The 24473-nt window shown below is 52.7% G+C and overlaps 1 protein-coding gene across 1 annotated transcript in view; it reads left to right on the top strand.

Moving 5' to 3' along the window:
* The window catches only part of LOC133345037 (T-box brain protein 1-like), a 36142-nt gene extending 16951 nt beyond the window's left edge, over window positions 1-19191 (top strand). The window contains exons 3-6 of the mRNA XM_061555417.1: window positions 594-715; window positions 3116-3277; window positions 15111-15172; window positions 16987-19191. Of these exons, the coding sequence (XP_061411401.1) occupies window positions 594-715; window positions 3116-3277; window positions 15111-15172; window positions 16987-17890 (1250 nt within the window). The 3' untranslated portion in view covers window positions 17891-19191. The remainder of the gene's footprint in view (window positions 1-593; window positions 716-3115; window positions 3278-15110; window positions 15173-16986) is intronic.
* Window positions 19192-24473: the final 5282 nt, after the last annotated feature.

Raw genomic sequence — 24473 nt, 5'->3', positions numbered from 1 at the left:
AATTGATGAAATCAATTATAGTTTTTACGTCGAAGACACACATCTGACAGAGATGGTTCAAGCAAGCCTGACTCTACGGATGAAACACTGACTGTGGAAAATCGGTCAAGAATTTGCTTGCAATTTAACCAACGCTGGTGACAGTTTGCATTCCCAGAAGTATAACGACTAATTTTATGTGTGGGGTATAAACATGAGAGGAAGCGGTAGTGTAGCGTTAAGTGCGTTGTGCTACGAACCCGTCGACCCGAGTTCGATTCCCACTCACGGTCAACACCAGTGATGATTACCTGAACTGGTCCTGGGCCTCCCCTAGATCGACTCAGACTCAAATGAGTACCTTTTGCGACGTGTGAACATCGCCGCTAGGGAGACAAATACAGCCGGACGTGGTGTTGTTAGCCACCAACCCCCTCGTGCGCCGTTCCGGCCTTCATAGGTGCTATACTCGCTAACGGCACTTACCTCAAAAGTCTGTTAAGGCTATACGGGGGATCTTTTACGGCATACAGTAGAGTTGTCTACCTGGTCGGCAGGTGTCGTCTGCGCACAGTCCCTCGCCTCTTGACTCTCGGCGCGTCTCGTGGGCGCAGGTAACCGCGCCTACGTGCACGCGGACTCGCCCAACTCGGGCGCTCACTGGATGCGCCAGGAGATCTCCTTCGGCAAGCTGAAGCTCACCAACAACAAAGGCGGTACCAACAACACGGCGCAGGTGCCGCCCCCGGATAGCAGCATGCGCACCACGCGCACCTCTCCAAACAACACCGGTTGCAGAGCGCAGTGGGCGCGGTGGGTCTCTCCCACTGCGCTATGAACCCCCATAATCTGCGTTCGATTTCTAGATCACTGCTAATCAACCCGCATCGATGAGCGTCATGACGTATCTGTGCAAAAACGGCTCCAATGTCGCGGGAGGAAGGCCTCTATCCATCAGTGGACTAATTGCTGGATTTAAGGCTGTGCATTTAGGCAATGCTCTATTTCGGGCTTAGACATGGGTCGTATCCAGTCTAACATCAATTTTGAGTAGACAATGGCTGTTCTACGGATAGTCTTACCCGCGCCCGTGGGAATGCGTAATGTCCTTAAATTGGCTCAGGAGCGCCCGCGGAGATGAGCACCTCCCCCACGCTGGTCTCCACTAGGACCCACTCCGGCTTGAACTGTATCCACTCGTTGATATCCACAGGCCATGATGAGACAATCCCAGTCGTGTGCGCTCCCTCCCCTTCCAATTGAGATTCCACGCTGTTCAGTGAAATTAAGCACCACCATCGCACATGATGTTGCGAATCTGTTATCGTTCACTTCAACACGTGACGATCATAGTCGACCGGCCATTCATTTTAACTGCTGTCTAACTGGACAATCTCTACAGCGTGCATGCCATTGCTTTGCAGCTCATTCATCATCCCTCGTTTACATTATTTAGGGCGCCAAGGTGGCGAGACGTTAAATACCTTCGCCTGGTATACAGGAGATCGTTGGTTCGATCGCCAACCCTGATGCCTGTATATTTGGAGTTTGCATGTTCTCTCCGTGGTCGCGTGAATTTTTCACCAGGTCCTCTGGTTTTCCCCTCCACATTTAGACACGCACTTTTAGAGTATTTGGCTGCTAGAAATGTCCTTGGGATAAGCCACTTTGTTGAGCTATCATTTATGGCCAGGTCGCTACAGACAAAGAGCTATACAGCTCAGTATGCCTTACCTGTTAAAAATAAAGTTTAACGTTTAAATAGTTTAGTTATCCGTGTTGAACGGACGCATTCGTCACCTCCTCGTCCAAGCCACGGCAATGGCGACTACTTAAATAGAATATATAACACGAGCAATTTTGAATGGACATAAATGAAAGTGAATAATGGTTCCTTATATATAAAATAATCATACAAATTATGATACATTTTCACCCCTTTGTCAATCCACTGCTGGATGAAGGCCTCCCTCTATGTCGTGTTTGGCATAGGAGTTTTTTTTAATCCTTTATATTAAGTTCGCTTGCTTGCTTAGGACCGTGAAAATCTTTCGGTCGTTTTTTAACCCACTTCCCGTGATCCAATCAAGCTGACATTTTCCACACAGACTCGTTGTGCGTGACAATTAATGTTCGTGAATTTTTTTTCCAAAATTGTACACATTTTAGGACAAAAATAATATATTTAATTACCAATTGCTTAATGGTGCAATGCAATCATTTGACCCATAGGTGGCAGCCATCTCAAGCCAGAGGACGAGAGGACTCTAGCCGCCACGCATATAAAGGATTTATAGTGAAAAACTTTGTTTTTACGGGTTAATTTTTTTATTGACTTCACAACGCTGATAAGCGCGAATTTGTGAAGAGGAGCCCATGAGATTTCCAGATAACACTCGCCACTGATGTTAGCCGTGGTCGAAAATTGAACAAAGGTCTCTGGTGTTCGTAGCGCAGTTCGCTAACTGCTGGGCCATGAATAATATAAGAGATATCCGTGTCGGAAATCGCGTTCCAACAGAGTGCACGCTCACAAACACGTCCTCGCGTCGTAATCCGGAAGGACTGCTGTGTGTACACTGTGTTTTTATTTGAGAATGGACTTATTTCTAACTCAGATCTCCCTTAAAATAAATATGAACGTTTAGCTTCAATGGGCCCTCGTCTAGTTAGTTATATTAAGGACTACATTGGACTTCGATTTTGCTTGTGCACACCCCTGTGCACGTGTGTGTATATATGTATCATTCGTTTATAGACACTGTGAATGAACGATACTCGATGATGACCTTTCATTCTGAGTCAGTTAAGATAAAACAAACTGTACGGAATACATTTTCACAAAACTCCACTTTCAAGAAAGCCCACGGCTTGATGAAAGCCTGGGCGATGACAGTCATGGAGGTTGATTAAGCATACTTCACCACGCTGGTCCGTCCGGAATTATAATGTGGCGTGAACCAGCTCACGCTCCACTGGTGTTAGCCGTGGCCCTGAATTAAACTCAGGTGGCCCCGTTCACAGCGCAGTGGACTAAACTCTGCACCACTGTTCCTTTGTGAATGACATTGTATACAGCGCACTGAAATCGAACAATCGGTTGTATACTCTGGTTCACGATTTCATCGGTCCGCAGATGATCGTGCTGCAGTCGCTGCACAAGTACCAGCCGCGGCTGCACGTCGTGGAGGTGAGCGAGGAGGGCGTGGAGGAGGCCGTGGCACAAGCGGCGCGAGCCCAGACCTTCACCTTCCCCGAGACACAGTTCATCGCTGTCACCGCCTACCAGAACACGGACGTGAGGACCCGCATCGCCTGACACGACGACACCGCAGCCCACCACCTCCCCCCCCACCGTATTGCAAAGCAGACTATATATTTAATTAATCAAGAGCCCGGTACAGAGGTCAAAACAGCGTTTTTTCACAGGCTGCAATCTCTGTTAGCGAGCGCCTACGATGGCCGGTACGGCGCACAACGGGGTGGGTGTTCAACACCAACACCCGGACGCCTTTGTCTCCCCGGTGGCGATGGTTACACATCGCACCAGGCACTCATTTGAGGCTAAATTGACCGCGAGGAGGCCCAAGACCGTTTCAGATAATCGTCAAGACCGGTTCAGATAATCGAGCTCGGCTCACTGGGTTCCAAGCGCAGCGCGTTAACCGCCACATCACCAGTCGCCTGACCCATACTAACACGCGCTAACCGCTGCGCCACCGCTCCACACATACACACGTAACAAACCGAGTCGAAATATTCACTTGAGCCCAGACAGATGATTACCCCACCCCTCCATTTCCGTAAATTACACATTACATATTGGGAAGACCATGAAACAGTGTCCGTGTTTTAGTATGCTAATGCCGCGCTCCTAAATCTTCTTAACTCAAGTAGCGTAGTACATTGTCCGATTCCTTTATGAGCATTTCGCCTCTGATCGCCCGGAACAAAAAGACTATCAGTTCTAGGGATAAATAAGCGGCCTACTTGCTGTGCTACCGTCTACACGGACATCGTTTACTCCATTAACATGGCCATTCGCCCGGTTTATCAGCATGCAGCATTTATCGAACGGTCTGCACACCTTAACACTTTCCTGCAGCCCTTAAGCCGTACAAATATTTTGTTTGACACGCAGCTGTTTGTTGCTGGCCCACTGGACGTAGTCGGGGCTTTTGGAGCAGGGCTCTGGAACTGTGTTAACACAAAGAACCCCACAAATATCCCCTCCGGTGGAAATACAGACTGACGGGTGTGGTCGGAACCACGCCCGTCCCGTCTTTGTCTCCTTTGTAGAAAATATTTGGACACACGAAACGGGTAACTAATTTCATGACTATAGACTGAGTCGACCACGACTCGGCCTCAACGCACACGCGACGCCGTAACTTTCACGTGCCAATGGGAATTTGAGGAACGGCAATGAATGCGTGAGGAGGAGCGGTGGCGCAGTGGTTAGCCTACTAAACCGGCCAGCCTATGTTCGGTTCCAGGCCACTTCTAACATCAGTGGCGATTGATGTCTGAACCACTCCTCACTTGAGCAGCGGACAGAAGTACGGTCAAACAACCCACATTACCCACACGACGTGGGGAGGGAAAGGCCTCCATCCTGAAGCGGATTGACAATGATCTGAAATAAAAATACAATATGTGCTTCGTGTTCACTCTGCTGTCATCTGTACAGAAAACACCTCCACGAGGTACACGTCACAGAAAAACACTGAACCTGCGCTGCCTTGCGGCACATATCCTCGCAATCCCAAGCACCTCTGATAAAGAGCGTCCGAGTCAATCGCCGCGGCTGCCAGCACAGTCGTACTCTGACAACTGTAATCATTAAAACCCCACTTAATAAAGTGCAGAGCCTAGTGAATTGCGCGTAAATTAACACGGAGTCCATCCTTCGCAGCCAAAATACAGAATCATTGGAAATTCGCGAAATCAATTACGAAGATTCATTCAGTCGTCGTAGGGGGTCCGGTGCATAAGATAACTGCAGACTGTGACGCCGTGGTTAGTGGAGCGGTGGCGCAGTGGTTAGCACATTGCGCTCTAAATCCGGCGCCCCGAGTTCGATTACCGACGACAGTGAACATCAGTGGCAAACAATACCTGCATAGATTCCAGGCCGCTCCCTTCACCAACTCCGCATTGTACGTATGTATATTGAACCTCTTTTGTACCGTACGTAGCCAACCGCACTAATCAGAGGTGCAAAGAAAGGACAACAAACTAAACACAAAAACTGATTTCTATAGAAATTAATGTTCTATTTTTTAAAAAACATGGTGAAGTATGGGTATTAAAACCAGCATGAATGGCACGTCATGGGGAGTCCTTCATCCATCAGGGAGTCGACAAGGGGTTGTATATTACATTCATCGCGCCTTCAGTCGTGGACCAGCGTCTAAAACAGACTTAACAGTCACGGCGATGAAAGCATCGGCAAGGCCAGCATATTGGTCACTGCATTCTCGAATACACGCGCGGATGATTATGTTTAAGAGTTCCAAAGCCAGATTGTAATCCAGAATTCATAATTTTACAACGGTTGTTCAGCACATGCCTGATAAATATCCAAAACGTCCAGCTGCCAGCATTAAATAGCACTTTTGCAGCTGCAATAAAATTGGGCAGATCTTTTGGCAAACACCTGCTAATCTCTCCATCACCATCACGTAAGGGACAAATCACCCGAGCGGCGTGATTGGTAGCGGCCGTTTCTTCAATATATTAGGGTTGCCCCAAAAGTGACAGGCGAGGAGTAGGCGTGATGGTTTTACTCCTAATGAGAGAATGTTGGAGGGGTCTGGGTGGGTGGGATGTTTAAAGAGTGTATACAGAGATGCGCAGTCTTCCCCATCTGAAGTGTGGGCGACGGGTGGGAGGGGGTCCTAGTTATTCCCTGATGAGTGGAAGAGGTTTGGGGTAACCCCCTCATCTCTGAGACTCCCATCGGTTCCGTGTGTGTGATTCCTACACCTGGCTTTAAGGTCACGCCTTCGGCAGATACGAATGGTATTGTCACTATTGCACGCATATGAGCAGCCGTCGCCTTACAGCAGGCTATATAACGTCCTCTTGCAACGAACGCGTCCGAGATCACTCCCACAGAGGAGGTTGAGTGGTTAAATCAGCACGTGATCAGATGCTACGTGGATTATTACATCGCAGAATAGCGAGTGATGGCAACTTCTATGGGAGAGGACTTCATCCTCGTCATTAATAAGTCAAATTATGGATGCAGACACATTTCCCCAGCTAAATGAAAATTAGACCGAACTTCTCCTAGTCGGCTCTTACCAACAATTAAAAAACTGGGACTTTTCAGCCTAATTATTGATGACCATAACGTCTACATGAAGCATGAGATTAGTAATCTTTGGGTAATATTCGATCCGTCCCTTTTCTTCGAAGCTCATGTTAATTAGGTTGTGAAAACCTCAGAAACATTGTTCGACTGCACAAGATCCTTATACCGGCTGATTATCAGAGGCCAGTCCATTGTAGTGAGTCTAACTGAGTCGCAGACGTTGTTCCTTTTAGAGGCAACATTTTTATTTGTAACACCGTAACACAAGGGGGTAACTGCCCCTTTGCCAGACTACAGCGAGTAACTGCTACGAAGGGTCGATCCCTCACTCGGGTCTCTGATCACGTGGTTGCCTCAAGCTTCAGCTTGAGACGTAGAGCTTCCAGCTTGTAGATGTTGAGCTTCCAGCTTGTAGATGTTGAGCTTCCAGCTTGTAGATGTTGAGCTTCCCGCTTGTAGATGTTGAGCTTCCCGCTTGTAGATGTTGAGATTCCAGCTTGTAGATGTTGAGCTTCCAGCTTGTAGATGTTGAGCTTCCAGCTTGTAGATGTTGAGCTTCCAGCTTGTAGATGTTGAGCTTCCAGCTTGTAGATGTTGAGCTTCCAGCTTGTAGATGTTGAGCTTCCAGCTTGTAGATGTTGATCTTCCAGCTTGTAGATGTTGATCTTCCAGCTTGTAGATGTTGAGCTTCCAGCTTGTAGATGTTGATCTTCCAGCTTGTAGACATAGAGCATCCAGCTTGTAGATGTAGAGCTTCCAGCTTGTAGAATGCAGCGACCCCGGTCCCTCTCAGGGACCCGCCTTATATCCCTCTCTGGTCGGGGCCGCTCCGCCCTCGGACCCGCCCACCTTCCCGAACATTCTCGTTCCTTCTAGATCCTTCTCAAGAGCTCTCCCCGGACACGTGATCACCCACTAGCCCCCCCACCTGGGGCCCCTTGTGTGGACACTCTGGACCACGTGTCTACGGGGTCAACCAGAGTGCCAAGGCCCGGGGCAACCCTGCCCCTGGGCTGACGCTCACCCCCTCCCCCTCCGGGGAGCCCCCACCACACGCTGTGCGTGGTGCCCGCATTGTCCCAGTGCTCGCCAAGCCCCGCTAGGGCTGGTGCCACACACAGCCACCCACACGGTGCTGTCCACGCTCGGGCTGTGTCACACACAGCCACCCACACGGTGCTGTCCACGCTCGGGCTGGTGCCACACACAGCCACCCACACGGTGCTGTCCACGCTAGGGCTGGTGCCACACACAGCCACCCACACGGTGCTGTCCCCACTAGGGCTGTGTCACACACAGCCACCCACACGGTGCTGTCCCCACTAGGGCTGTGTCACACACAGCCACCCACACGGTGCTGTCCACGCTCGGGCTGGTGCCACACACAGCCACCCACACGGTGCTGTCCACGCTCGGGCTGTGTCACACACAGCCACCCACACGGTGCTGTCCACGCTAGGGCTGGTGCCACACACAGCCACCCACACGGTGCTGTCCACGCTCGGGCTGTGTCACACACAGCCACCCACACGGTGCTGTCCACGCTCGGGCTGGTGCCACACACAGCCACCCACACGGTGCTGTCCACGCTAGGGCTGGTGCCACACACAGCCACCCACACGGTGCTGTCCACGCTCGGGCTGGTGCCACACACAGCCACCCACACGGTGCTGTCCACGCTAGGGCTGTGTCACACACAGCCACCCACACGGTGCTGTTCCCACTAGGGCTGGTGCCACACACAGCCACCCACACGGTGCTGTCCACGCTAGGGCTGGTGTCACACACAGCCACCCACACGGTGCTGTCCCCACTAGGGCTGGTGCCACACACAGCCACCCACACGGTGCTGTCCACGCTAGGGCTGTGTCACACACAGCCACCCACACGGTGCTGTCCCCACTAGGGCTGGTGCCACACACAGCCACCCACACGGTGCTGTCCACGCTAGGGCTGGTGTCACACACAGCCACCCACACGGTGCTGTCCACGCTAGGGCTGGTGTCACACATAGCCACCCACACGGCGCTGTCCACGCTCGGGCTGTGTCACACACAGCCACCCACACGGCGCTGTCCACGCTAGGGCTGTGTCACACACAGCCACCCACACGGCGCTGTCCCCACTAGGGCTGTGTCACACACAGCCACCCACACGGCGCTGTCCACGCTAGGGCTGTGTCACACACAGCCACCCACACGGCGCTGTCCACGCTAGGGCTGGTGTCACACACAGCCACCCACACGGTGCTGTCCACGCTCGGGCTGTGTCACACACAGCCACCCACACGGTGCTGTCCACGCTAGGGCTGTGTCACACACAGCCACCCACACGGTGCTGTCCACGCTAGGGCTGGTGCCACACACAGCCACCCACACGGTGCTGTCCACGCTCGGGCTGTGTCACACACAGCCACCCACACGGTGCTGTCCACGCTCGGGCTGGTGCACACACAGCCACCCACACGGTGCTGTCCACACACAGCCACCCACACGGTGCTGTCCACGCTAGGGCTGGTGTCACACACAGCCACCCACACGGTGCTGTCCACGCTAGGGCTGGTGCCACACACAGCCACCCACACGGTGCTGTCCACGCTAGGGCTGGTGTCACACACAGCCACCCACACGGTGCTGTCCACGCTAGGGCTGGTGTCACACACAGCCACCCACACGGTGCTGTCCCCACTAGGGCTGGTGCCACACACAGCCACCCACACGGTGCTGTCCACGCTAGGGCTGGTGTCACACACAGCCACCCACACGGTGCTGTCCCACCTAGGGCTGGTGTCCACACACAGCCACCCACACGGTGCTGTCCACGCTAGGGCTGTGTCACACACAGCCACCCACACGGCGCTGTCCCCACTAGGGCTGGTGTCACACACAGCCACCCACACGGCGCTGTCCACGCTAGGGCTGGTGTCACACACAGCCACCCACACGGCGCTGTCCACGCTAGGGCTGGTGTCACACACAGCCACCCACACGGCGCTGTCCACGCTAGGGCTGTGTCACACACAGCCACCCACACGGCGCTGTCCACGCTAGGGCTGGTGTCACACACAGCCACCCACACGGCGCTGTCCACGCTAGGGCTGTGTCACACACAGCCACCCACACGGCGCTGTCCACGCTAGGGCTGGTGTCACACACAGCCACCCACACGGCGCTGTCCACGCTAGGGCTGGTGTCACACACAGCCACCCACACGGCGCTGTCCACGCTAGGGCTGGTGTCACACACAGCCACCCACACGGCGCTGTCCACGCTAGGGCTGGTGTCACACACAGCCACCCACACGGCGCTGTCCCACGCTAGGGCTGGTGTCACACACAGCCACCCACACGGCGCTGTCCACGCTAGGGCTGGTGTCACACACAGCCACCCACACGGCGCTGTCCACGCTAGGGCTGGTGTCACACACAGCCACCCACACGGCGCTGTCCACGCTAGGGCTGGTGTCACACACAGCCACCCACACGGCGCTGTCCACAGCTAGGGCTGGTGTCACACATAGCCACCCACACGGCGCTGTCCACGCTAGGGCTGGTGTCACACACAGCCACCCACACGGTGCTGTCCACGCTAGGGCTGTGTTACACACAGCCACCCACACGGCGCTGTCCACGCTAGGGCTGGTGTCACACACAGCCACCCACACGGCGCTGTCCACGCTAGGGCTGGTGTCACACACAGCCACCCACACGGCGCTGTCCACGCTAGGGCTGGTGTCACACACAGCCCCCCACACGGCGCTGTCCCGCTAGGGCTGGTGTCACACATAGCCACCCACACGGCGCTGTCCACGCTAGGGCTGGTGTCACACACAGCCACCCACACGGCTGCTGTCCACGCTAGGGCTGGTGTCACACACAGCCACCCACACGGCGCTGTCCACGCTAGGGCTGGTGTCACACACAGCCACCCACACGGCGCTGTCCACGCTAGGGCTGGTGTCACACACAGCCACCCACACGGCGCTGTCCCCGCTAGGGCTGGTGTCACACATAGCCACCCACACGGCGCTGTCCACGCTAGGGCTGGTGTCACACACAGCCACCCACACGGCGCTGTCCACGCTAGGGCTGGTGTCACACACAGCCACCCACACGGCGCTGTCCACGCTAGGGCTGGTGTCACACACAGCCACCCACACGGCGCTGTCCACGCTAGGGCTGGTGTCACACACAGCCACCCACACGGCGCTGTCCACGCTAGGGCTGGTGTCACACACAGCCACCCACACGGCGCTGTCCCACTAGGGCTGGTGTCACACACAGCCACCCACACGGTGCTGTCCCAGCTAGGCTGGTGTCACACACAGCCACCCACACGGCGCTGTCCACGCTAGGGCTGGTGTCACACACAGCCACCCACACGGCGCTGTCCACGCTAGGGCTGGTGTCACACACAGCCACCCACACGGCGCTGTCCACGCTAGGGCTGGTGTCACACACAGCCACCCACACGGCGCTGTCCACGCTAGGGCTGGTGTCACACACAGCCACCCACACGGCGCTGTCCACGCTAGGGCTGGTGTCACACACAGCCACCCACACGGCGCTGTCCCCACTAGGGCTGGTGTCACACATAGCCACCCACACGGCGCTGTCCACGCTAGGGCTGGTGTCACACACAGCCACCCACACGGCGCTGTCCACGCTAGGGCTGGTGTCACACACAGCCACCCACACGGCGCTGTCCACGCTAGGGCTGGTGTCACACACAGCCACCCACACGGCGCTGTCCACGCTAGGGCTGGTGTCACACACAGCCACCCACACGGTGCTGTCCACGCTAGGGCTGTGTTACACACAGCCACCCACACGGCGCTGTCCACGCTAGGGCTGGGTCACACAAGCCACCCACACGGCGCTGTCCACGCTAGGGCTGGTGTCACACACAGCCACCCACACGGTGCTGTCCCCACTAGGGCTGGTGTCACACACAGCCACCCACACGGCGCTGTCCACGCTAGGGCTGGTGTCACACACAGCCACCCACACGGTGCTGTCCACGCTAGGGCTGTGTTACACACAGCCACCCACACGGCGCTGTCCACGCTAGGGCTGGTGCACACACAGCCACCCACACGGCGCTGTCCCACTCTGGGCTGGTGTCACACACAGCCACCCCACACGGCGCTGTCCCCACTAGGGCTGGTGTCACACACAGCCACCCACACGGCGCTGTCCCTACTAGGGCTGGTGTCACACACAGCCACCCACACGGCGCTGTCCACGCTAGGGCTGGTGTCCACACATCCACCCCACACGGCGCTGTCCCACGTAGGGCTGGTGTCACACACAGCCACCCACACGGCGCTGTCCACGCTAGGGCTGGTGTCACACACAGCCACCCACACGGCGCTGTCCCACTAGGGCTGGTGTCACACACAGCCACCCACACGGCGCTGTCCACGCTAGGGCTGGTGTCACACACAGCCACCCACACGGCGCTGTCCCCGCTAGGGCTGGTGTCACACACAGCCACCCACACGGCGCTGTCCCCACTAGGGCTGGTGTCACACACAGCCACCCACACGGCGCTGTCCACGCTAGGGCTGGTGTCACACACAGCCACCCACACGGCGCTGTCCACGCTAGGGCTGGTGTCCACACACAGCCACCCACACGGCGCTGTCCCCACTAGGGCTGGTGTCACACACAGCCACCCACACGGCGCTGTCCACGCTAGGGCTGGTGTCACACACAGCCACCCACACGGTGCTGTCCACGCTAGGGCTGTGTTACACACAGCCACCCACACGGCGCTGTCCACGCTAGGGCTGGTGTCACACACAGCCACCCACACGGTGCTGTCCACGCTAGGGCTGTGTCACACACAGCCACCCACACGGCGCTGTCCACGCTAGGGCTGGTGTCACACACAGCCACCCACACGGCGCTGTCCCCACTAGGGCTGGTGTCACACACAGCCACCCACACGGCGCTGTCCCCACTAGGGCTGGTGTCACACAGCCACCCACACGGCGCTGTCCCCACTAGGGCTGGTGTCACACACAGCCACCCACACGGTGCTGTCCACGCTAGGGCTGTGTCACACACAGCCACCCACACGGCGCTGTCCCCACTAGGGCTGGTGTCACACACAGCCACCCACACGGTGCTGTCCACGCTAGGGCTTTGTCACACACAGCCACCCACACGGCGCTGTCCCCACTAGGGCTGGTGTCACACACAGCCACCCACACGACGCTGTCCACGCTAGGGCTGGTGTCACACACAGCCACCCACACGGCGCTGTCCACGCTAGGGCTGGTGTCACACACAGCCACCCACACGGCGCTGTCCCCACTAGGGCTGGTGTCACACACAGCCACCCACACGGCGCTGTCCACGCTAGGGCTGTGTCACACACAGCCACCCACACGGCGCTGTCCCCACTAGGGCTGGTGTCACACACAGCCACCCACACGGCGCTGTCCACGCTAGGGCTGGTGTCACACACAGCCACCCACACGGCGCTGTCCACGCTAGGGCTGGTGTCACACACAGCCACCCACACGGCGCTGTCCATGCTAGAGCTGGTGTCACACACAGCCACCCACACGGCGCTGTCCACGCTAGGGCTGGTGTCACACACAGCCACCCACACGGCGCTGTCCCCGCTAGGGCTGGTGTCACACACAGCCACCCACACGGCGCTGTCCCCACTAGGGCTGGTGTCACACACAGCCACCCACACGGCGCTGTCCCCACTAGGGCTGGTGTCACACACAGCCACCCACACGGCGCTGTCCACGCTAGGGCTGGTGTCACACACAGCCACCCACACGGCGCTGTCCACGCTAGGGCTGGTGCCACACACAGCCACCCACACGGCGCTGTCCCCACTAGGGCTGGTGTTACACACAGCCACCCACACGGCGCTGTCCACGCTAGGGCTGGTGTCACACACAGCCACCCACACGGCGCTGTCCACGCTAGGGCTGGTGTCACACACAGCCACCCACACTGCGCTGTCCCCGCTAGGGCTGGTGTCACACACAGCCACCCACACGGCGCTGTCCCCACTAGGGCTGGTGTTACACACAGCCACCCACACGGCGCTGTCCACGCTAGGGCTGGTGTCACACACAGCCACCCACACGGCGCTGTCCACGCTAGGGCTGGTGTCACACACAGCCACCCACACGGCGCTGTCCCCGCTAGGGCTGGTGTCACACACAGCCACCCACACGGCGCTGTCCACGCTAGGGCTGGTGTCACACACAGCCACCCACACGGCGCTGTCCCCGCTAGGGCTGGTGTCACACACAGCCACCCACACGGCGCTGTCCACGATGTAGGAACATCGAACGGCACCACCCTTCTGGGCCGGCACAGTGACATCCCCGATGGCACTGCACATGCACTTTTTCTCTCGCGAATCGATGACTGCAATGCCTTGCTGGTTGGTGTTTCAAATAAGGTCCTTGGTAGACTACATATTGTTCAGAATACGGCAGTTAGGGTGCTCACCCAAACCCCATTACGTGATCACATTTCCCCGGTTCTCTTATCATTGCACTGGCTACCGTCGTTGAAACGAGTAGAGTTGAACTGCCTTCTACTTGTTTTTAAAGCCTCGCATGGGCTGGCACTACCACCATATATTCATAAGTTAATTTATCCGTGCACCCCCTCAAGGTCGTTAAGATCTGCAGACTCCGCCCTTCTGTGCGTACCTCGATCCCAGCTGCGTTCCTGGGATTTGCTGTGTCCGCACCACGGTTGTGGAATTCTCTACCGGTGGAAAATCGTTTTTCCGATAATGTGGATACTTTTAAGTCTCGTCTTATAACTCATACTGGTAGGAACCACCTGGTTCCACCAGCCCACATGGGGATTATTGTGTCCGTCCGTCGTGAATCCAAAAATGGGAGGGGTGGGGCTGGGTGGAGAGGGGAGGGTGGGGAGGGGCTGGGTGGGGAGGGGCTGGGTGGGGAGGGTGGTGCTGGGTGGGGAGTGGGAGGGAGGGGTGGGGCTGGGTGGGGAGGGGCTGGTCACACCGTGGTGCTCTTATAAAACCCAACGTTTAACCTACTCACGCCGGCTTGTGTCCGCCCTCACAGTCGGTCAAATTTCCGGAATACACCACGCCGCAGTTGACCCTGGCCATTGACTCAGCAACCCAACGTTCCTACCAGCTCCCTCCACAGGAATGTGTTATTAAGTCAGTTTATTCTATTTAGCTTCTCTGTCTCTCTTGGCCTTTCATTATTCTTACAAGGCGCCTTGAGATATTATTGAAAGGCGCCTTACAAATAAATGTAAATTATTCTCCAGCAGTGGATTGACCACGGTTGATGATTATTTGCACACTTCTGGTTGGACCCGATTTGCGCCCAAACGAAGTCACGGTCGACAGACCTCAGAAGCTAAGCAAGTCGAGCCTCGTTAATGCTTGGATGTGCTACCACCATGCCTAACAGGTTGTTATAGGCTCTGTGGTCACTTTGCAGGGCATAAAAGAGAACCGAAGTAAAGTGAAATAAATCCCACGACCCAACCCACAACTGCGTGGAGAGACCTCTCATCCAGCAGTGGATTGACGCCGCTGTGCATGTGCATGCATTAGTACATACACACACGCTGCATTCACACGGCAAGCACCATTCCCTTTTACATGACTTGCACTGAAACGTGGGATATAGGCAATATAAACATACACTGGGAAGGAAATGAACACGCCCCATGCTCTCGTATTTACATGCACATATAATTAATTTAGTGTATAAGTCATAACGTTACCAACGCGCGTGTGTGTGTGCGCGCGCAAACGCGTGTGTGTATGTGTGTTTCTAGATCACACAGCTGAAGATAGATCATAACCCCTTTGCCAAAGGCTTCCGGGACAATTATGATTCGTAAGTGATGAACGTGCAGCACCTGCATCACTGCTGTTTTCCTTATGACTGCATTCGTGAAGGTCGTCACTTCCACGGGAGCTAAATCAAGATACGCGCATACTAATTAAGCCCCTTATTGTCCAATGTGTGGGTTGTTTGCCCGGCGCTCCCTTCGTATGTATGAACACTCTTAATTGGTTGAGCATATCTTAATACATATAGGACGGCAGAGCTTGGAAGAGTGGTGGCCCTGGCTGACGGCCTGGTTGCTGGCTTCTCGCTTGCCTGTGGTTCTTCGTGCCTCCGAGTCATTGTTCCTCTTCTCGTTAGCGAATATCGTGCAGCACGTTTTCGCACCAACCGATTAGCACGGTTGTGCTGCGTACGGTGAGAAAGAAGTTCAACATACATAAATGGAAGTCTAAATTATTATAATCTATGAGCACATTTATTAGCGTGTATCATCCATCATTTTATAAGTAGAATTAGTATCCTGTATATGATATAATTTTGCAATGACAAAACAATCCCAATATAAGTTTGAAAACTACCGCTCATGTAAACATGTGTAATAAAATCAGCATAGCGTAAGTACATGAATGTATAGTTTTTAAATATAATACACAGCATTCTAAGATATTCCTATATTATATAAGCTTCCCATATTTATAATCGCATTTTTTTCTGAAATAGCCTGCACCAACATGTATTCATTTTAAATTTAGAAATCTTGACTCATATTTCAGCAGTGAGTATTTTTAGAATTTTTTTTTTAAGTCATCTCTCTATCATGTATTAGTCTATTTTATAAGATGTTAACTTTCTTCATATAGCAGCTAACGTAGCAAAACTCTAGTCGTAATTTTGTATTTATTTAATAACCCCACTCATTCCATTGTTTTATCACATAATTCACCGTGGTATGTTGAACTTCTTTCGCACAATACATAGCCAACCGTGATAATCGGAGGCGCCGGGGAAGGACAACAAACTGAACACTTAAAGCAGTTCTGAAGAAATGAGTCTTCAATCGAGATTTAAAAGTGCATAGCTCCAATGGCTTCCGAATATGGGAAAGAAGAGCGTTCCAGACGGATGCAAAAATTTTAGAGAAATTGGAACCGCTACGTTTATGCAACCTCTGGGCTACTAACAAGTGAGATATCTGGACTGGGCTCATGGTCTAAAGTGAATTTTGTTGAGTTTCAGCCGCAACACCAACTCCAAGTCCGTGTTGTTTGAGACAGTAGTTTAGTTACCTTGCGGTGACATTTGTGCAGTTCTAATCTGAAATCATGTTATAAGTTACTAATTAGTATAGTTATGGGTGTGTGAAAACTATATACCTAACCCGCACCTCTGATTAGCACAGTATTTGTTTCAATTTACGTTAGAATGTGTCAAGTCTGCATGTACATCATCTCAAGTTCGTACACGTTTAAACCAATTTATATACGGCGGTATGAAGTTCTTATCGTGTTCAACCTTGCTCTACCTTTAACCAATTTGCTAACCAGAATCTCGTTATTTATGTGTTTTTTTTTGTAATAATCCAATTTAGATACCTGGGTGTTATGTCTGCATATCATTTACCCAGTCTGACCCCCATGCAACCTTTCTGAAACCAAACTGTGCCCTCTGCTGTCAACGTATCCCCGCAGCCATTTAACACATGTTATGCAGAGTGGTAGCCCATCCAAATACTATCCATTTTACCTTCCAAGATCTGGTGGATTCCGTGTGATTTGACCATCCTCTAATAATGCCCAGCTGTAGCCATCAGAATAGCCCTGACCCTACTAACTCTAACTCCGACCCTTGGCTGCGTGCAGCATCTACCCGGGCGTGGACCTGGACCGCCTCACCCCGTCACCACACGACCCCTTGCGCCCGCACTCGCTGTTCGGGCCGCGTTACGACAGCGGCTCCCTCCTCTCCGAGCGATTCGGCTCCCCGTCCTACGGCTCGAAGTTGGCCGCAGCCTTCAACGACAGCGAACGCGCCGAGCGCTGGCTCATGGGAACACTGCCGCAGTCTCCCTTCGAGCCCGACATGGGGGCCATCGGCGGCGCCGTGGGCGGCGGAGGCGGCGGAGGCAGCGGCGCGGGAGGCGGCGCGGGAGCCGGCTCCCTCCTATCCTATGGCTTCAAACCGATGGCGCTGCCGCCCAGCCCCTCGTGCTCGCTGAGCTATTACGCGGCCGCTGAACACGGCGCCTTGGGCACGGCCAGCGACTGGAGCAAGTCCTGGGGGCGAATGCCGCACCACCTCCAGCAACAGTATCATCAACCTCATCATCCACATCATCATCATCAGCAGCATCAGCAGCAGCAGCCTTCGACTGCTGGATTTTCCGCGGACGCATGCAGTAGCAGCACATCCATGTTCCAGGAGCTGCAGCAGATCGGTGGGGTGGTGGGGGTGCCCGAGGAGGTGCGGCCAGACAAGCTCCTGGAGAGCCCCCCCTCCAGCAAGTCCGCCGAGTCCGGCGACTCCGGGGTGTTCGAGAGCGGCGGTGCCGGCGCGGCGGCGGTGGAGGACGTGTCCGCCAAGAAGCGGCGTCTCTCGACCGAGGTCGAAGAGGGCATTTCCGGGCAGCACAAGCGGGATACCGACTCCCCTGTCCTTGCTCCTCCCTCCGCTGCTACATTGTCGGGTGGCGGTAGAGAATTCGCCAAAAGCTGCCTCAAGGAAAATCCAGCCCCCTGCTTTGGCGAATACTACGAGCCGGAGTAGTGGCGGAGACAGTCGCCTCTGATTTCGGTGAGGACCTCTGGTCTCACGACGATGAGCTGACGATGGTGGTGTTGTTGCTGTTGTTGGTTTGTTACATTTTTGTAAGATATAATTATTTGTTTTAGAGAAAAAGATACCCGTTCTCTTCGAGTGTGTGCGAGTAACGTACCAGAGCAGTGTTACCCCCAAGTCAATCAACATCAACGAAATGCACTCTTTTTTTCTTATTTTGGCACGTGATGGCGTGTGCAATAATTGTGCTTGCTTTGTGAACACTCACACGTGGCCAATATTAGCACCGCCGTCACGCGTGCTCTTGTTGATAAATTGTAACGTTACTTTTACAACCGAATGAAAGAGAGATGCACGCGTCGTTTGTAAATGCGTAAAAGGGAATCCTTTTGTATTGTTCCTTCGTATTGACGTCAATTAACACGTGTAAGTCCAGTTACGAGTTCCATAATATTCATGAAGTGACATGTTCCCTCATCTCAAATGTATTTACTTTCAAAACTAAGGGAAAATATCGTTGAAGGTATTTCAGCAACTTACCACAGATTCACATTTTAACGAAACGGCCCAAACACTTCTCTCGTCACGGGAGTTGCGCGTTTATAAACGTCCGGGGCGATTTGCTCCATTGACTGACGGTGGTAACGGAAACATTCGTGCGTTTTCGCAAAATGAAATCGGACACAAAATGAACATACGCCAACAACAATGTCACGAATAGAGCTTGAAATGTTCGCCTGAGTTGAAAACTCCTCTCTCAGTCATCATCGCGTTGCAAAGGCGCGCACGCTAGGAATGCCGAATGTTAAAAAGCGCATTATTCGCCATTCCAGTCACACAGGAATGGCCGGTAGGCAGACACAAGTTAATCGTTGGTTTTCTCGAGTTCCGAGCGAGCACTAGTTTTGTATATAGCGTGTAGCTACTTTGTAATATGTATAGGTTTATGTCAGTGTAATAGCATATGCACTGCGCGTGTATGTAGGATGATCAAATAGTAACGAGATGTACGTATATTTAAAGTATGCGCATACTCACACGTCTGACATTATTGTCGTACGTATGTTTAAAGTATGCGCATACTCACACGTATTACATTATTTATTCAGTATCACCATCATCCTCGGCCATGGTAAACCCAGTGCTAGGGAAAATCATCCCGAAGCCGTCACCACCTCGCACGATCCGGCGATATGAGCATCCATCCAGCAGCATATGCATCGAACCGAGGCTATCGCCGCAACTTCTTAGTGGTCGTCACCTTTCGATTTAAAGCTTCTTTCGTGACTGCAGGGATTCATCTTCTTGGTTCTTTCGGTAAAGTCACGTAGAAGGGAAGTAATAAAATAATAAAAATAATTGTTTTATTATGTTTTATTTGTATTATTTTATTACTTCCCTTCTACGTGACTTTACCGAAAGAACCAAGAAGATGGTCGTCACCTCTTCAAACGCGAGTATTCAACATGAAGCGAGGCTTCGCAAAAGGCCTACAGCATTTGGGTGGTGGTCACTTTTTAAGTACGTACAGTATATAATTCCCAGCATACTCGATCTTCTTTGTCACGGAGAGAGGACACACATGCACCTCTGTGCGTGCGTCTCTTGTGTGTGTGCGCGGTTACGAACGAGTGAAATTTGTTATCCCAACCTAACCACGGTCTCCCGTAGGTCGACTCAATCTAAAGTTAGTAACGGGTGCGTTTCATTAAAAGCAGCATTGGGAAGACTAACGCGGCCGGGCATGTGTTTGATTCTGGCCATATCACCCCACCTCGCTAATCGTACTGGCCTCAGTCATCCGCATCACCATCATGGTCGACCATCATCAGCCATGATCCAATCCACGGATGAGAGGTGGCCATCGCCACCTCTCACGGTCCTTTGATATTCTCAACAGATGCTCCGCTAACAGTGTTTACCTCCACTGGAGTCTGCCTTCAAATGTGTTTGCCTTCAAATGTGTATATGTGTACATTCTACACGCATACATACATACACACACAGTGGTATTGGACATGGGAGATGTGCCCGTTACTGCACACCCGTTCCAAGGCACCCAAAGCGTGGGTCTGGCTGTTGGATGTTGCAACGATCTGTCTCCTGCCTTATGCTCAACGACTTCCCGTGTAACCACTCCTGCACGTGTCCATTCGTCTCACCACCGCTCACTCACATTTCACGCCATGCAGGCTTTCCAGATATTTCACGTGGCTAAAAATATCGTTCATAGCTCTTCAATTTATTGCATCGAATAAATGTTGGTAAGTGTTGAAAATTGTTCATGTGTAAACAAAAAAACGTATGCTGTACCCCAATTTATGAGACTGCATTTGAAATGTCACGGTTTTAATCGTCAGAATATTTCCCAAAAAGCACCGACCAAGCGTGAGCGACAGTCGAAGTTATGCCCGTATTTATTTCAATATATTTAAACACCTCTACACGTGTTTGCACCTTATTTGCACCTTGGATTATATATTGCAAATAAAATGTCTAAATTAAGACTTGTATAATATGTCAGTAACGGAAAGCCGCGTTTCGCGGGTGAGACGCGGGCAACTCGAGGAGAGCTCCGTGCCGTCTACAATCGCCGAGCTCTGTACATTGTTCATAAATCAGGGGGGGGGGGGCGGGTTATTTTTAAACTCGAGGCATCTGTAATGGCACCGATATACGAAAACGCCGGCGGGGCGTCTGAAAGGCGAGCTTATTTTCCGGAATGACAAATGTCGTTTAATATCAGCGATAAATTTAGCGGAAATACATTCAGCCGAATAAGAAAAAAAATGGTTTACGCGTATAACCGGTCGCGTGATTGTGCGTACGAATTTAATGAGTTCCCCTACCATTCCTTCCTGATGATGCACGCGCGTGTGTGTTTGTGTGAACCATGGACAACGCAACCGAGTTACCGCATTCTCACAAAACCTGAAGACGGTCTTTAGAACACGTCGCCGTATATCTGTTGGCGCTGCGTAATTACGCGACACGCCGGCCCCGCGGTCGCCTCTGCTCCGTTGAGCGCGAGCGGTCACACGGCCTGGTTGTCAGACCCCCGCGGTGCCGCATAGGGAGAGCCGGGACAACCCGGGGAGGGTTGTGAAGGTTGCCCCCGTCTCGCGGTAGAGGAGGAACTGGAGCGAGGGCTCGGCTCAGGAATTCGCGTCCCGGTTTAAAGTAACCGAGCGAGGGAGCGAGTCGCGTGGGTGGCTGTCGCGCGCTCGCATTTCCTCTCCCTCTCTCGCGCGCGCGCGCGACATCAATACGAGGCGACGACTCCGCGCGTGTGCGCCGCGCTGCGCTCAGCTCAATCTGCACGCAGCCCCCCCCCCCCCCGCGTAAGGCCAGACACGGGATAGACACACGCACACATACACACGGACATACGGACACACGCGCACACGTATACAGACACTCGCACGGAAGCATACACATGGACGCGCGGATACGTACATGCAAACGGACGAAACGGGGATACATACACACACACGTGCTCAGACATATATACAAAGACCCCCTGTATAACCTGAACAGACTGTTGGGGAAAGTGCTGCTAGCGAGTACCTATGAAGGCTGGCAGGGCACACGAGGGGGTGTGTGGCCAGCACCACGCCCGGCCGCCTTTATCTCCCAAGTGGAAATGTTTGACACACCGCACCAGGTACTAATTTGGGGCTGAGTCCACCTAGGAGAGACCCAGGAACTGTTCAGATAATTGTCACTGGTATTGGCCATGAGAGGGAATCCAACTCGGGTGGCCGGGTTCGTAGCGCAGCACACTAACCGCTGCCCCACCGCTCCCCACAGATGTAGGGCACACACACATGAGAAGCACATAATACAACCACGCACAGATTCCTCACACGCACAAAACAAACAGATGCACACACACGCAAAATAACACGGAGATATACAAACGGACACACAAAAACACCTGCCTCCACACCGCGACACAGGTGATAAAGAGAATCGACCCCGTCCACCCCCCCGTCATCATCCCCGCCATCTCATGCATGCAAGCATCTGCTCATCGGGCTTAGGCTATGACAGACAGAGAGCTCGCTGCTAGAGTATCCGTACAGCTTTCCTACCATCCATGAATCACGCCAGCCTGTGTCTGTGTGCACATGGAACGCGCCTAGAGGGGCCACACACGCACAAGCGCTGCTCTGCTCTCAGCGATTCCGTGCCAAGGGGACGTATCGGCTGCACGGCTGGAAATCGCTTGTGAATGAACCCAAGGAAGAGGAAACCCGTCTTTCCGCTTCGCAGAAATCCTCCACCGCTTTACGAAACGCCACACCGCCCTCGTCCAGCTGTCCGACTGTAAATCAGCCCCGTGGTGGAGAGCGCATGACAATGTTACTACAAAAATATATAATAATAAAAATATGTTCCGGGCGAGTTTCGAACTCTCGACTCCTACGTTGGTATGACATTTTTTTTTTCCTCACAAAACCTGTTCGCAAACCACTCGTCCAATAAGGCTTTCATACAATATGAATTGATTTAAACGAGCCAATTAATTGATTAATTGATGACGATTTTGATACAGACATACATTGTCTCCGGATCTGAGTACGTGTGCACAATTTGAGATCGATTGGACAACGGGAAGGTGGACGAAATTTTGATTACAAGATTTCACCACAACAGACAAACAGAGGAATCAACTTAAATAAAAATAAATCGTTGAATAAATAAAACCGTTGAAAAAGACAAAGATCCCGCGTATAGCCTTGGCAGACTTTTGGTGCAAGTGCTGGTAGCGGCCACCTACGAAGGCCGGCACGGCACGCGATGGGGTGGGTGGCCAGCACCACGCCTGGCCGCCTTTGTCTCCCAAGTGGCGAACTTCACACACCGCACCAGTTACTCGTTTGAGGCTGAGTCGACCTAGGGGAGGCTCAGGACCGGTTCAAATAATCGTCACCGGTGTTGCCCGTGAGCGGGAATCGAACTCGAGTCGCCGGGTTCGTAGCGCAGCATAGCGCTAACCGCTGCACCACCGCTCCCCACACTGTGTGTGTGACGGACACACGCGGCCACGTCTTGTTCAGCGAGTGGTGCAAAAGCGCTTCAGCGCTGTTTTACGCTCCAACCTGAGTCGTTTATTGATATAAATAAAGAAACTTGCTAATTTGGAGAGACATCTGGTTTGTCTGTGACTGTCGTCTCGTCGTGTATATTTATGTAAACAATTATTGTTATTTACTGCGTCGTCGGAGCGTCGTGAGATGTGGCGACGGCTTGGGAAAGCCTTCGCCCCAGCAGTGAACAGAGCATGGCTGATAATGGTTATAATACATTTACAGCCTTTTGTCAAATCCGATTTTATATTGACAAAGGGCTGTAAACGGCGGATATTTGGCAATGCTTCAAGTTGGTCAGGTCAGAGTGGGTTGTTAAAGGCAGGTGGGGATCCTGGACTGATTCAAATATCACTCGCCACTGATGTCAGCTGTGGTCGGGAATTGCACTCTTGACGCCGTGCGCTAACCACCGCGCCACCGCTCCACCCCTTTATTTATATATACACACACACGAACATAATATGCATCGAGTATTTGATAATACTGTACATGTGTGCCACTGTGCATGGTTTTAAAAATCTTCATGTGAATGACACACACAGAGTGCGCCGCAAGATCACACATCTGTTAATTGGTAATAGATCCGTCAAAAATAAATATATATACGAGCCAGCAGCCTATATTCGTACTAATTAATATAGCACAAATTTAATTCGGATAGACTTCATCGGGAAAACCTCTCAGCGCACACATGAGCCAGTCATGTCAACGTTGAACGGGATAAATTAACTTTTACAACGGTGTACAAGTTCTCTAGACAATACTGCTCTGGGTTCAACAGTGCCCCGTAGTTTAGATGAAGCGCTCTTTCCAATAACGTCTGGTAACCCATCATCATTTGTTTAACAGGAATAACATGCCGAAGAGTACCAGCGTGTCGAAACCGGACGAGAGTTTGCTTGCTTATTCAAATTCGGCTGAATAGGATCATATTTGGTTTGGAAAGCCAATAGGCCCATGGACTATATATGTATATTCCAAAACGATTACACTTATATGTGGAGACAGATACAAGTTCTGCTTACGGATTATTTACTTTTACCCAGAATGCTCCATAACGACGCAAGATGCGTGTGTGTCGAAGTTGTACACGCGACTTTCATATTCTGTAGGTGCGCCTTATAAATATATCCCGTGGTGTGTGTTTTATATATACACGTGTGTGCGTATGCACACGTGTGCGTGTGTTAATGATACGTCTGCGAAAACACACTCTGCCTGATTTTTCCATTTTTGAACACAATCGTCCAATTGTAATTCTTTTTTTATATTATTAGAAGCGTCGCGTGTTTACGCAGAACACGAACAAATTTAGTTCCGAGATCACGGCTGTAGCAGGTGTGCAAATTATTCAGGTGAATGGAATCACATCAAACACAAATTATGCAGCCTTTGTGCAATTATGGTGTACACATAATCATCACCTCAAGATAAAATAATTGCAAAAGCGTATAAAAAATAATGAGATTCCGGAT

This window comes from Lethenteron reissneri, chromosome 21, assembly GCF_015708825.2.
Source record: "Lethenteron reissneri isolate LAM-NWPU_2019-01 chromosome 21, ASM1570882v1, whole genome shotgun sequence".
NCBI lineage: Eukaryota > Metazoa > Chordata > Hyperoartia > Petromyzontiformes > Petromyzontidae > Lethenteron > Lethenteron reissneri.
Note: the sequence above shows the minus strand (reverse complement) of the source record. Positions and strands in the feature narration are given on the sequence as shown.